We start from the raw sequence: 15,861 nt of genomic DNA on the forward strand, positions 1-15,861 counted from the left end.
CCCTTTAGATACTATATTTCTATTTCCTGTTGTAATCTGTGGTCCAGCCACTGTTAGACTCCTTTTACCCTTGCAGTTTCTTAACTCAACCCACATGGATTCAACATCTTCCGATCCTATGTCACATTTTCCTAATGATTTGATGCCATTGTTTACCAGCAGAGCCATGGCATTTCTTCTGACAACCTTCCTGTCCCTCCAATACATTGTGTAACCTTGGATATTCAGCTCCCAACTCCAGCCAATGCATTGATCTCACACTACTGGCTGCAATTATGTCCTAACATCTGCCTGCCCTTCCTGACAGTCTAACTGCACACTATCTTTGCTTTTTTGCCATCCGTCCTGTCCTGAGTTCCTTCACTCCGGTTCCCACACCCTTGTCAAATTAGTTTAAACCCTCCCCAACAGCTCTAACAAACCTGCCCACGAGAATATTAGTTCCCCTCGGGTTCAGGTGCAATCTGTCACTATTCAACAGGTCATACCTCCTGTTTCCAATGATCCAAGAACCTGAAACCTTACCTCCTGCACTCAGCCACGTATTCATCTGCCAAATCATCCTGTTTCTACCCCCACTGGTGCATGGCACAGGCAGCAATCCAGAAATTACTACGCGGGATGTCCTGCTTCTCAGCTATCTGCCTAGCTCTCCAAATTCTCTTTTCCTTCCTATGCCATTGGTACCAATACGTACCAAGGCATCTGGCTGCTCTCTGTCCCTCTCCAAAATGTTGTGGACGTGATCAGAGTCTATCCTGACCCTGGCACCTGGGAGGCTACATACCATCTGCATGTCCCGTTCCCATCCATAGAATCTACTGTCTGTTCCCCTGACTATTCAGTCTCCTATCACTATCACTCCCCTCTTCTCCCCCTCTCCCTTCTGCTTAGTGCCAGTAACCCAGTCTCCTTGGTGTTCTCCTGGGAGATTATCCCCACAACATTATCAAAAGTGGTATACACTATTTTTAAGGGGAATGGCAGAGGGGTGCTCCGTGCTAACTACCTATTTACATTTACATTTCTCCTGCCACTCACCCAGCTACTCGCCTCCTGCAACTTCCGGTTGACTACTTCCCTGTAACTCTGATCGATTATCTCCTCACTCTCCTGTACAAGCTGAAGGTCACCCAGCTGCTGCTCCATATCCCTAACATAGATATGCAGGATATAACAAGGAACTGCAGCTGGATCCAGTTTGTAGGATTCCCTGTGAACGTGGAGCAGCATATATCGGCCCCACGGGACACACGGTGGAAACCTGCACCAAGGAGCACAGGCGTATCTGTTTTGAGCTATCTGGAGAAAATCAGCGGTAGCAGAACACTGCATTCACAATGGCCACAAAAATACTGTTTGGGACAGCATGATGAAGGAAGCCATTGAAATAAAACTAGAGGAAAAGAACTTTAAAAAAGGTGATCTCGTTCCAAGTAAGAACTGGAATTCGATCGTAAACAATGTGGAAAAGCAGAGACCTGATTGGATGAGGACTAACCAATCAGGAGGGACAGACGACCATCGGACTAGATATGCCAGGCATCATCCCTTATGAAGATGGCACAGTTGGTCATCAAGTCATCAGTTACAATTGATACCTTACCCGGATGGAAGCACAAGAGTTTATTTGTTATATATGCCAAGAGAGCAATAGATCCTTTTTCAGACTACAGGAGTTAAAGGAACAGATTTCCAGTCCATTTCTAGTAATAAAGTCAAAAATAAGCTTACATTCAAAAATATGAAATGAATGCCAAATTTGCCACTGAATCTGGGTTCAACTAGACATTTGCACTGTGTGTAGTTCTTAGAGTTTAGCACTACAGTGCAGAACCTGGGCCTCTGTATATCCCTCTGTAACTGTATTCTCGACTTCCTAACCAGAAGACCACAATCCATGCAGATTGTAAATAATACCTCCACCTCCCTGACAATGAACACTGGCGCACTTCAAGCCCACTCCTCTACTCTCTACACCCATAACTGTGTTGCTGGGTGCAGCTCAAATGCCATCTATAAATTTGCTGACAGAATTGTTGGCAGAATTTCAAATTGTGATAAGAGGATGCACAGGAGTGAGATATCTCAGCTAGTTGAGTGGTATTGCAGCAACAACCTTGCACTCAGTGTCAGTGAGACCAAAGAACTGACTGTGGACTTCAGGAATGATAAAACAAAGGAACACACACCAGTTCTCATAGCGAGATCAGAAGTGGAAAGAGTGAGCAATTTCAAGTTCCTGGGTCTCAATAACTCTGAGGATCTAACCTGGACCCAACATATCAGTGCAGTTACAAAGATGCCGCAATAGTAGCTTTATTTCATTAGGAGTTTGAGATGATTTGGTATATCACCAAAAACGCTCACAAATTTCTACGGTTGTCCCAACCAGAGTATTCTAGCTGGCTGCAATACTGTCTGCACAGGATCACAATAAGCTGCAGAGAGTTGTAAACTTAGTCAGCTCCATCATGAGCACTAGCCTCCATAATATCCAGGACAACAAGGAGCAATGCCTCAGAAAGGTGACATCCATCATTAAGGATCCCAATCATCTGGGCCATGCCTCATTATCATTGCTACCATCAGGATGGAGGTACAGAAGCCTGAAGACACACAGTCAATGTTTTAGGAACAACTTCATCCCCTCTGCCATCCAATTTATGAATGGACAATGAACCCATGAACACCACCTCACTCTTTTTTTAAATTTCCTATTATTTGTGCTTATTTAACCATATATTTACTGTAATACAGTTTTATTCTACTGTTATATATTGCATTGTACTGCTGCCACAAAGACAACAAAATTATACAACATATGCCGATGATATTAAACCTGATTCTCATTATCATCATGTTGTATTGAAAATAGAGGCACTTGAGAGAATCGAACAGCTTGTCAAGTTGTAACCCATCACTAAGAAATAAAAATGGGGAATTCAGAAAAAATATTTTCCCCAGATCGTGGCCAGACAACAAGTATCGAAATATTTAAGGTGAAGCTAAATGAGCATATGAAGGGAACAGGTTATACTGATTACAATGATCGAGTCAAATGACAGATTTTCATACTAGACACGTCCAGTAAAAGAAAAACTGTTTCTTAAAACCTTCAATTTTTGGCAGTTGAGCGAACTATAAGATAAAGGAAATAAGTAATTCTGCCAGTCGGTCGTGGAAAAGTACATTTGCCTGCACTAGTGGACTATTCTGAAATTACCTGCTTCTTCAAGTGCCAGTCGCATTTCATGTGAACTCATGGTACCAGATTCATCAGCATCCATCTTCTTGAAGATTTTCTAAATGAAGAAAAGATGAATGTTTATTGTCGTATGGTCATCTGTTGATCTAATGAAAAGCTTGCTTGAAGGAGCATTAAAGGCTGACAGGTGCATCCGCTGAGCTGCGTTTCATGGGGCAGGGAAGGTCTGGCATGAAAATGTCACATTGTAAGCAACTGCACAAATTGAGCTTTTATAAAACAATGCATCTCCTGTACCTCCCTCCCACTTATGTCTAAATTAGAGTCACCTCCCATGTATCACACTTGCCATACTTTTTATTGACAAATGCATATTCACTTGTTCTATTAGTCTTTCTAAATTAGTTATTCAATGAGGAAATGGTGCATGAAATTATCACCACTGTAATGCAGAGTCATGGAGCTAATTTACATAGATTAGGTAACTACTCAAACGCCTGTTAAAGGTCATCTCAACCAAATGATGTTAGAGTGGGTCCTGATACATGAAGTGTCTGTGGGCCTGTTTTCTTTTAAAGCAGCTAATATGGGAGCACAGGAAGATTTCAATTGGGAAACATCTTTATAAAAACACAATTACCAGCATCTTCTGTAACTTGATCCAAAACACCTTGAATTCGACTAGTCCAATTTTTCCTGATCCATCTTTCTGTTTTTTCATTCTTATTTAGGAAGACTACTTAGAAAAGGTATTAGAATATAGCAGCACAAGAACTGGCCCATCGACCCATGATGTGTTACTGAACTAAATAAACTAATCTCTTCTGCTTGCTCAGGTCCATATCCCTCCTTTCTCTGAACGCGTATCAAACAGCCCCTTAAGTGTTTCTATCATTTTTGCCTCCACCACACCCCCGGCAACACATACCTAGTATCCACCACTCTGAGTATAAAAAAATACTTGCTCTGCACATGTCCTTCAGGCTTACTCATTTCTAACCATAAATGCATGTCCCCTTGTATTCGACATTTTGACCTTGGGAAAACGATACTGGCTGTCTACTCTATTTAAGATCCTCATAGAGCTTCCCTCAGACTCTGCTACTCATGAAAAACAGCTGAAGTTTGTCCATCCTCTCTTCATAGCACTTGCCCTTAATCCAAACAACGTTCGGCTTAACCTGTCACGTCCCTCTCCAAAACCTTGACATCCTTCCTATACTGTGATCAGAATTAGATGTAATACTCCAAATGCAATCTAACTAGAGTTTTATAAAGCTGCCGCATAAGTTCCTATTCCTGCATTCAATACCTTGACTAATAACGGCAAACATGTCATATGCCTTCTTTGCTACCCTATCGACTTGTGTGGTCACTTCCAGGGAGCTATGGACTAGGACCCTGAGATCCATCTGCACTACACCACTGTTAAGGGTTTTGCCATCAATGGTGTATTGTCCCCTTGCACTTTCAGAGATCAGCTGCAACACCTCACGCTTGTCCAGACTAAACTCTGCCTGCCATTTCTCCAAACATATGTCAACTGAATCTCTATCACTATCTTTTGGAAATCTACACTATCCAAAATGTCACTAATCTTTACATCATCTGCAAACTTTCATCCAAATTATTTATATACTATCTAAACAAACATCAGAGATTCTAACACAATTTTTTTTATTCCTTTGAATCCCACCAATCCTCAGAGCAAATGATAATTCGGGGTGAATGCCCATCCAGGTCAACTGGGTCAAGACCAGCTTTTGGTGAGGCTATTTGGTGATTAGAAAAGAGAGACACCCCAGTGTATCGATTCAGGACCGCATGGCATAATGGTAAATAAAATTCCTGTTGCAATCTCTTCAAATCTGTCTGATCATGTCAGAAAATAAGAGAAAAGAACCTCTCCAAGGTAACAAAACAAAAAAGACAATTAATTGTTCCTATAAAGCACTGTATGACTGCTGATCAGAGATCTAGATGCAGAATACCTGATGGTTAGAGGACATTAATAATGATTACATTGTGATTTTTCAATCAGTTGGGAAGTTTTGTGTTCGATACAGTAGTCTGTGGAATCTGATTTTTCTCTCATCTTTATAGTTATTAAAAGGATACATCCATTAGACTGATTATATTTCGACAGGTCTCCAAAGTAAAGCCATCAGTTTTAATGTCTTCACCTTGAAGAGAAAGAATATATTTAAAGGAACAATATTTACTCAACAATACAGATGCAACCCATTTTTCCCATGCAATTTACTTGGAAAAACCCATCCTTTATTTCATTCGCAATCCATGTAGTCTTTAAGCCTTTCTATCAGTAGAATGTCCAGCAATACCTGTGGTCATATTTATAGCTTTTTGTTAAATTTAGATAGACACTCATTTCTTCCATATAGTAGATTATTTCACAGAGTAGAGGAAGCCAAAATTCTTGTTTGTTTATTTCTCTATTGACCATTATGAAATTGTTTGAAACTCATCTGTAAGCTGGGTTCTAAGATTCATGCTGAATAGATCTAAGCAAATTCAGGGAAAGGATAGAGTTTGGTGTTTCTTCCAATTGGGACAAAGAAGGAAATTGACTTATTTCAATTAGCTGAAGAAACCCTGATGTAATTTTGCAACATTAAACTGGTTCTGTCTTATACATGCACTGATCACACAAGAAACCTGCTCTTTTATTCCAGCTCTCCCCAACCTGGATCCATCATAGTAACTCTTCTAATTTCAAGTCATCCGAAATCAGCAAATGGAACAATGACCATGATTAAATTTAGGCTTCAGGTATAGCATTCTATTCCACTGAATTACTCAGGAGTCATAAAACACAACAGTCCTTTGACCCATCTTGGCCATGCCAAACTATTAACCTGACTAGTCCCATTGACCTGACCAGGACATATCCCTTCTATCCATGTACCTATCCAAATTTCTCTTAAAAGCTGAAATTGAACCCATACCCACCACTACCACAAAGCAGCTTGTTCCAGACTCTCTGCACCCTCTGAGAGAAGAAGCTCCCCCTCATGTTCACCTTAACTTTTTCACCTTTTACCAGTAACCCATGACCTCTGGTTCTAGTCTCACCCAAACTCAGTGGAAGAAGCCTGCTTGCATTTACATCAACTATACCCCTCATAATTGTATATACCTCTATCAAATCTCCCCGTAATCTTCTACGTTCTAGGGAATAAAGTCCCAACCCATTCAACCTTTCCCTATAACTCAGGTCCTCAAGTCCCAGCAACAACCTTGTAAACTTTCTCTGCACTCTTTCAATCTTATTTATATCTTTCCTGTAGGTAGGTGACCAAAACTGGACACAGCACTTCAAATCAGGCCTCACCAACATCTTATGCCACTTCAGCATAGCATCCCAACTCCTATACTCAATTTCATTTATGAAGGCCAATGTGCCAAAAGCTCTCTTTATAACCCTATCTACCTGTGACACCACTTTCGGGGAACCCTCTGTCCTGCCTTACTCTTCAGTGCCCTACTGCTCACCGTGCGAGCCCTATCCTGGGTTGTCGTCCCAAAGTGCAATGGCTCACACCTCACTGCATTCAATTCTATCTGCCATTTTCAACATTTTTCCAGCTGATCCAAATTCCGCTGCAAACTTTGTTGGCCTTCCTCGCTGTTCCCAATCTTGGTATTACGTGCAGATGTACCATCATTTTATTCACTCACTCAGCATGCAGGCAACAAATTCAAATTGGAGCATCAGTACCGTCAGTGGACGAGCCTACATAATGAATGGGTTCCTTTACTCACGGTTGGATACAATTTTGTTCAGTATTCTTTGCAGCTCGAAGGCAGAAATCTCCGCATCCTGAATTTAAAAAAAGCAAAAGAGAAACAAAGTTCAAATAACTGCCACGTCATTCCTACACAGCCTAAATGCCACAATCAATCTTTTGCCTCAAAATGGGTAGAATGAAAAATTTCACTATTGGGGCTTTAGCTATAAGGAGAGATTGGATAGGTTGGGCTTATTTTCAGTGGAAAGTCAAAGTCTGAGAAATGACCATACTGAGGTTTGGTAAATGATGAGAGGCATAAGTAGGCCATATAGTCAGTGTTTTACCCAGGATAAGGTATCTAGCAGGAGGAAAGTGCATAGTTTTAAGATGAGCGGGGAAAATATTAATGGGGATTGAGGGGCAGGTTTTTCCACAGAGGTAGTGAACCTGAGGTAACAAGAAGGAACTGCCGGTGAAGGGGATAGTGGCAGATACATTTACAAAATTAAAAATGCATTTGGACAGGTACTTTGGTAGGAAAGGTACAGAAGAATAAGGACCTAACATGGAAAAATTATTACAATGCAAAGAGACAACATGTTGATGCGGTCAAATTGCGACACATTGGCCCTTTTCTGTGCTGTACAATTCTATGAGAACTAGCTGTGGAGAATCAGAGAGTAATACATAACAAAAACAAGCCCTTCGGCCCAGCTGTCCAGGATGTTCAAGGCATTCTCCTCACTAGTTCCACTTGCCTGCATTCACCCCAAACTCTCCAAGTCCCTTCCCTCTACGTACCTATTCAAATACCTCAAACAGGACATGCTACACTGGTTAGATATTAAGGAAATCAAAAGGAACAAGGGTAGTACAGGAAAATGGAGCAAGAGTGAATTTCACAAATTGCTCAAAGGGCCAGAGAGTTAACACTGCTCTAATTTTATATGTACAAATCTCAAATTTTACTTCCAATTTGAATGCATTTTACTGCCTTTTCTCATATTTAAATTGTTTTCTGGTGGAATACTGGTTAACCTATTGGGGAAAAAAACCATTGGCAATTGAATCATCTTTATAAGTTTGACTATAAACCACAGTGGGTTATTGTCATTATGTCCTAATATTCTCCTGGGCCTCAATTCAGCTGTTTATAAAGTTGCAGAATCTGAAACTGCTCTGCATCTTCACTGTATCTGAACACTTTGCAATTCAACAAGGGACTCAACTAAATAATGAAAATCCCTTGTGTCTTTGTCAAACCCATTTTGCCTCTGCCTATTTCAGATCATACTTATGGAATATGTGTCTCTAATAATCAGTAAGACTAAAGTCACAAAAGATCATCTTAGTGGTAAATTTGTCTTACCTCTCCCGCTAAATAATCAAACAAATTCTCGAAGTTCCTACTAATGTCTTCTTCATCAACCTTTAGAAATTTTTTTCAGAAAAGAAAATAATTAAAAGCACTTTATATGGAAGTGAATATAGCAAGGACAGAGACAGACAGACAGACAAATTAACAAGTATACATTACAGTGCAGATCTTGGAATTTATCATTTCCAATGCAAAACCTTAAGTATTAAATGCACAAAATGCTTGCACTCTGCATAAAGATATCCAGTCATGTCTAGTACCCTGGCACCATCCTCAATGAAACCTCCATGTGTGTTTGGGGGGGGGGGTGTGAAAGCAGAAAAAGGCCTGTCACATTTATTGTTATTTTTGGGTTAATTTTTACAATTTTTTGGAGGATCAATTTAAAAATCATTGGTTGCTCCATCTTTCTTCATCCACAATGAGGTTGAAAGATCACCTTTGCAGAGTCCACAGTTCCATCACACCATCTACCTGGTCCTTGTATTATTCGTAAATTTTCACCCTCACTTCAATGGAATTTAATCCATATTCCCTTTTAAAACAATAGCTTTATGTCCCACAGCTGTAACTTAGAAGTTATTTAGATTTCACATTAGGTACACACATTATCATGTTTACAACTTTATTAAACTGCCTGACTCCATTCCTTTCAAGACTGTAAACCTCACGTTTTTCTGTTCGTCATGACCTAGAACTTTAGATCAGGCATGAACTTTATCGCTGGCTCACATTTACACTTTTATGGGACCCTCTTTTTTTTTTTTAGATATTTACAGATCAGGAACTTTTTAAACACTGTACTTCCTACCTTTCCAAATCTGGATTCTATGGGTATTTTGGAGAAAATTTTAGAATTAAATCCTTTTCAGAAAGGTGTAATAGCAAATGTTTATAATATAATTATGAAAATATGTTCAGAGGTTTCTTATAAAATTAAGAATGATTGGGAAAGGGAACTTAAGTTTACTATTCCTATTGAGAAATGGGAAAAAATTCTTCAATTAGTTAATTCATCCTCTATATGTTCCAAGTATTCATTGATACAGTTTAAAGTTGTGCACAGGGCTCATACATCCAAGGATAAATTAGCTCGTTTTCATTCCCATATAAATCCTATATGTGACAGATGTCATTCTGAGATAGCTTCTCTAACTCATATGTTTTGGTCATGACCGTCTTTGATAAAATAGTGGAATGATATCTTTGATATTATTTCCACGGTATTGAGTATTGATTTACAACCCCACCCTATCACCGCAATCTTTGGTCTACCAATGATAGAGTCGATTCATTTATCTCCTTCTGCTTGTCAGATGATTGCATTTCTTACATTAATGGCTAAAAGATCTATTTTGTTGAATTGGAAAGAGATTAATCCCCCTACCACATTTCATTGGTTTTCTCAAACTATGGTATGTTTAAATTTGGAAAAAATTAGAAGCGTCATATATGATCCTTCTATTAAATTTGAAAAGACTTGGAGGCCATTTATTCAATATTTTCATATGATGTAATTTGACCTTTTTCCAAACCTATTTCTTTCTGCTTCTGGTTATATACATGTAGAGAGAATCGGAGCTGATGACACTTATGATTCTTTTTCTTTTCTTAGATATTATAAACAGCCCATTTTTTTCTTTTCTTTTTTCTTTAGTTAGTGGTTAGCTTGTTAGAGTAGTTTCTTTTTTTTAGTTTTATTTGGGGTATAATTTTTTTTTCTTTTTCTGTTTTTTTCATATTGTTACATCTAATTTTCTTGTCTTGTATACATTATATTTGTATCATGTATGATTTTGGGAGACTCAATCTTTTTTTCTACCTATTGTTTATATATCCTTTTATGTTAACTTTTAATTTTGTCATCCCAATAATTATGTATTAATTATTGTATCATTTTTGTTATCTTAATATGCTGACATTAATAAAAAGATTGAAAAGACATTTACACTCTTATGGTTGAAGGTAGCCATGACAGCAGAGATTACCGAAGCCACAATCAGATTGGAATAAACTATTGTTTCATCAGGGATTAATACTCTTTCATGGAAGAATTCCATTCAATTCTATCCCAACCATAACATACTTGGCAGGAATTTCACTACTTAGCCCGGCAGCAGCTAAAGAGTACCAAACATTGAAAGAGTTTGAAAATCCCCTAAAAACAGGGTACCACATCGGAGAAGCAGGCACCTAGTCCTCATGGTCATTCCTAATGTTCCTAGTGAATGCCAGAAATTGGGAATTGTGACAATAATAACCTTTGTGACACGGAAAGACAAGCAAAGTGACTAAATGGTTATAAAACTTTGCAGCAAACAGAAAATCAGTCACCTACCTCCTCATCCTCCAGTACTGCATCAACTTCAACGTCTATTGCCCTGTAATAAGAAACATGAAGATAATTCCAATTGACATTCCAGTAGCACCTCAGTCATAATTAATTTTTATTTCGTTTACTCTAATTTTCTTCCATTTTCATGCTTTGAAGCTGTGAACTGACAAATAAATGCTGGACGTCCTGCTGAAGGGTCTCGGCCTGAAACGTCAGCTCTTCATTCTTTTCCATAGATGCCGTCTGATCTTCTGAGTTTTTCCAGCATTTTGTGTGTGTTGCTTTGGATTTCCAGCATCTGATTTTCTCATGTTAATAAATGGTGGGATCTGGTTCTGCAGGCCCTAGCAACTCTCCAATGTTCCACTCAAAGACAAGTCTCAGTCAGAAACTGCTTGCAGACTACTTCACTCTGGTAGCAGTCCAGGATCTGGAGAATGGTCATAAAGGAAGCAATGGAAACTTTGCCTCCCCTACAGCTGTAGACATTGATTACTTCAGCAATGAAAGGAAAGTCCCTTGACTGTGAAGACCACGTATAATGTGAAACAGAAATGAGAGGAAGCTTGGCCAAACGCATTCATGGCACGCAATTTAATTCTATCCTGCATATTCAAAAAAGATCCTGCTCGACATAGTCTTTAATTATGTAACTGTGCCAGTTGTTGTAACAGCACAGAGGACATTTCCATCCAGTGGACTGGTAGAGGGACAGATAAAGGTGTCATAATGAAAAACAAAATGGCAGCATCACTTCCCAAACATGCCCTTTGAAAGGTAAATTACCATTATTGGTTACAGCATCTTCTAATTTAAAATTGCTTGACTTGTGTTTTTACTACTTACTCTACTTCAACTTGTTTCTCCGTAAATACACGGATTGCAAAATCTCCATTTTTATTCGGCTCAAAAGTGGATGGTACAACGAAGTATTGTCCGGGTGGAAGAGCATGTCGGTTCATGACCTCTCGCAGGTTGATGAAGGTTTCTGATCTAGCACGGGACGCATGGGTCACGAAAAAGTCCCTTCTCAGCTGAATATTAGTTTGGCCTTTAAACTAATTTGTAGAAAGAGAGAAAAAATTACTTGTCTATGTTTTTGAAACACCCTTTCAGCACAGCATGTAAAATATCTCACATTTAAGATACAGGCTACAATCTGCAAATCATCAGTATAATACATCAATCTACAATGAAAGCATTAGCAACAGACAAGAAACAGAACAGTACAGAATACAAAGCACATTCCCATAATTCTCATTGTTTAGACTAGTCTTCTGTTGCATTGGTAAGTTGAATTAGAGATGGACAAGAAAATGCAAATTTTCATCTAATTTGTGTTATAAATGCATGCACTGGATTGTCTTAGCAAGGAACTACATAGCATCCAAGGAGTTGACTTTTATTGCAGAAAACTGGATTAAAAGACAAAAACATGGCATTTATAGTGCAGACTTTATTTAATCAGGACATCCCATAGTACTTTACAGTCTACAGCATACTTTTGAATTAAGCCCAATGGATATAGGAGCAGAATTAGGCCACTTGGCCCAATGAATCTGCTCCACCATTTCATTGTGGCTGATCCAATTTTCCTCTCAGCCCCAATCTCCTCCCTTCTCCCCATATCCCTTTATGCCCTGACTATTAAATATACCCAATAACTTGGCCTCCGTCATTGTATTAACTCTATTAACATAGGGAAGAGACTGAACAAACACAACAAATTTGGAATTCAATAAAGCTTGAATAAATCACAGGAATATTGGGAATGCTATTTAAAAAATAGTATTCCAAATATTCCCAATAGTATATTGAAATCATTAATTGTAGAACATAGTGTTAGATTGTCATGCTAAAAAGCGGGTATCTCAGCTGTAAATAATACAGCTTGTCTGATGCATGATTCCATTCAACAAATCAGAATTCTAGTCCCCAGTGATTTCTGAAATAATTAACTCTCAACTCTAGAACTAAAAGATGAAAGTTGATGCGGGTTCACCTCTTTAAGAAAGAACCTCAGACTCACTGGTTTCTTCTCACCCCTTACAAGGATACAAATTGCAAGTTCATAGGCACAACACCAACTTGTTACAGAATAGAAACCATCAGATCCACCCTCATGCACTGTCTGGTTCATGACAGAAGGAGTGTTACTGGAAGAAAACCATTTACCTGACCTTCCTTCCAGAGTATCATGTATAAAAGTAATTTAAGTATAATAATAACTGAAGAAAAGGTACCAGATATTGTATAAATGGACTTAACAAGGCCCTGCATGGGAGGTCAGTCGAGAAGGTTCAGTGGCATGGCATTCAAGATTGGGTGGCAAAATGGATTACACATGGGCTTCGCGGGAGAAGCTACAGAGTGGTAGTGGATGGTTGTCTCTCTGAGGTCGAGCTGTGACAGTAGAGTGCCGCAGGGAATTGCGCAGGTCCACTGTTGTTTGTCATCTGTATCATTGATCTGGGCAATAATCTGATTAACTGCATCAGCAAGTTTGCAAATGACACCAGGATCGGGACTGTAGTGGGTAGAGGGGAAGACTAGCAGAGCTTGCAGTGGGATTGGACCGGCTGGAAAAAGGGGCTGAAAAATGGCAGATGGAATTTATTGCAGACAAGTGCAAGGTATTGCACTTCAGTAGAACCAGCCAGGATAGATCTTACACAGTGAACGGCAGGACACTAAGCAGTGCTGTAGAACAAAGTGATTTGGGAATTCAGCTCCATAATCCATTAAAAGTGGTGTCACAGGGAGATAGCATCATAAAGAAAGCTTTTGGCTCATTGACCTTCATAAATCAAAGTAGTGAGTACAGGAGATGGAATCTTATGTTGAAGTTATATGAGATGTTAGTGAGGCCTAATTTGGAGCATTGTATGCAGTTTTGGTCACCTACCTAGAGGAAAGATATAAATAAGGTTGAAAGAGTACAGAGAACATTTAAAAGAATGTTGCTGGAACTGGAGGACCTGAGGTATAGCAAAAGATTGAATGGGTTAGCATTTAATTCCTTGGAATGTAGAAGATTGAGGGGAGATTTGATAGAGGTATTTAAAATTATGAGGGGTCCAAATAGGGTAAATGGAAGCAGGTTTTTCCCACCAAGGTTGGGTGTGACAACTAGAGGTCATAGGTTAAGGGTGAAAGATGAAATGTTTAAGGGAAACATAGGGTTAAACTTCTTCACTCAGAGAGTCAAGAGTGTGTGAACTGAGCTGCCAGTGCAAGTGGTGCATGTGAGCTTGATTCAACATGCAAGAGAAGTCTGGATAGCTACATGGATGGCAGGGGTAGGGAGGGCTATGGTTCCGGTGCATGTCGATGAGAGTAAGCAGCTTAAATGGTTTGGCACAGACTGGATGGGCTAAAGGGCCTGTTTCCGTGCTGTACTTTTCTACAACTATAAAAGCACACTTACCAGTTCTTCATCAGCCCTCTCAGGATCAGTTTGAAGATCAATTGTGCAATATTCAGTGAGTTATTATAAACTAACTAAATGGTGCCTACATGTAAAAATCTGATTAAATGTGCATCTCTGGAACATAATCCAACATACCTCATCAGGGACCTGCAAAATAAAAAGAAGGGTAAATGAGCCTAAAGGCTTTCATAAAAAAGGCTATAAAAACTGCCTGAACCATATAAATTGAGCACGACTAAAGTCATGTATTCAGGTACAGAATTAACATAAAATCCATAGAGGTATCTTAATAACATCAGAACAGGGTCTTCATACTAAAATGTATTTTACACTGGTAAAATATCAGCACCAAATAATGCAAACACACTTACACTAAGAGCAAATGGGATTGTCTGTCATCATCTGCCCCCACAAGTTGCTCTGCTCCAAAAATCTTTCAAGTCATTTCACAGAACAGACCCACTTGTTTTGTTCTATCACAAAAATAATAACTCAAACCATTCCACCTTTCTTACTATACGTATGAGGTAGTGTCCAAAGATTCAGTGTCCATTTAGGAATCAGATGGCAGAGGGGAAGAAGTTGTTCCTGAATCACTGAGTGTGTGCCTTCAGTACTTCCTTCCCGATGGTAGCCATCTGAAAACGGCATGACCTGGGTGATGGGGGTAATTAATGATGAATGTCGCCTTTTTGAGGCATCGCTCATTGAAGATGTCCTGGGTACTACAGAGGCTAGTGTCCATGATGAAGCTGACTAAGTTTACAAGTCTTTACAGCTTATTTCAATCCTGTGCAGGAGAAAAACCCCTCCTCCCGAACCAGCCAGTATTCCCTTTTACTAGCTCTGGTAGATTTTAGCATTGTAAACATACTTGGAGGCTGGTCTAGGGATGAATGGATTTAATCTCAAGACTAATGTATTACCGGGGGACATCACGTGATGACGTAGGATCGAGACGCAGGGACCCAGCTCTCCCGTAAAAAGTTAATAAATTAATGTTTAAATGAAGAAAAGTTAGTCAATACTCTCTAAAAGTTGCTTATAAACGACTCCGGACTGTGTCAAGCTATGCCTCAAGGAAAGAAGATGAAGAAAACTAATACCGGGAAGACTACGCAAGTTGGAACAAGAGCGAGGCCCACGTCTACCGAGGAGCCGCGATCTCAGGTACATTGTATCGCCGGTGATACTGAACAGGAGATGGTGGCAACGCTTGTCACTTCCAAAGGAAAAAACCATCGTGAACTGCGCAAACGCGAAGGATGGAGCATGCGCAAACAGGAACAAAAAGAACTACAAAGCCCAGCTACCACTGCAACTGAAAGTGATAGCGAATCGGAGGGAGAATCAAATCTCTCGGAAGGATCAGCTGAAGGAGGTAAAAGTCCTTCTAGAAATATAGAAAAGACTTTGAGGCAAATAATGCGTAAATTAGACACATTAAAAGTAATTAAAAATAACCAAAAAAAACTCGAAAAAAAAATGACCAATATGGAGACTATGCTTGATAAAATGACAAAGAGACAGGAAAAAATGGAAAAAAGAATTACGGACTTGGAAACTACAACGGAAGACATGGTTGAAAGAATGGACAAAATGGAAAAGGAAAATACTGCTTGGACATCAGAAAGAAAACAATTTATGGAAAAAATTGATAAGCTTGAAAATCTCAGTAGACGAAATAATATTAAAATTGTTGGACTTAAAGAAGATATAGAAGGAGAAGATCCAATAAATTTTTTTCAAAAATGGATC

General features: G+C 39.2%; 1 protein-coding gene across 1 annotated transcript in view; it reads right to left on the minus strand.

The window, feature by feature from the left end:
* Window positions 1-15,861, minus strand: part of LOC140730337 (calpain-2 catalytic subunit-like) — a 99,883-nt gene that overhangs the window by 11,389 nt on the left and 72,633 nt on the right. The window contains exons 11-18 of the mRNA XM_073050616.1: window positions 14,239-14,250; window positions 11,520-11,731; window positions 10,677-10,719; window positions 8,330-8,389; window positions 6,992-7,049; window positions 5,327-5,391; window positions 3,849-3,917; window positions 3,227-3,305 (exon numbers count right to left, since the gene is read on the minus strand). Coding sequence (XP_072906717.1) covers window positions 3,227-3,305; window positions 3,849-3,917; window positions 5,327-5,391; window positions 6,992-7,049; window positions 8,330-8,389; window positions 10,677-10,719; window positions 11,520-11,731; window positions 14,239-14,250 — 598 coding nt within the window. The remainder of the gene's footprint in view (window positions 1-3,226; window positions 3,306-3,848; window positions 3,918-5,326; window positions 5,392-6,991; window positions 7,050-8,329; window positions 8,390-10,676; window positions 10,720-11,519; window positions 11,732-14,238; window positions 14,251-15,861) is intronic.

This window comes from Hemitrygon akajei, chromosome 7 (genome assembly GCF_048418815.1).
Source record: "Hemitrygon akajei chromosome 7, sHemAka1.3, whole genome shotgun sequence".
Classification (NCBI taxonomy): Eukaryota; Metazoa; Chordata; class Chondrichthyes; order Myliobatiformes; family Dasyatidae; genus Hemitrygon; species Hemitrygon akajei.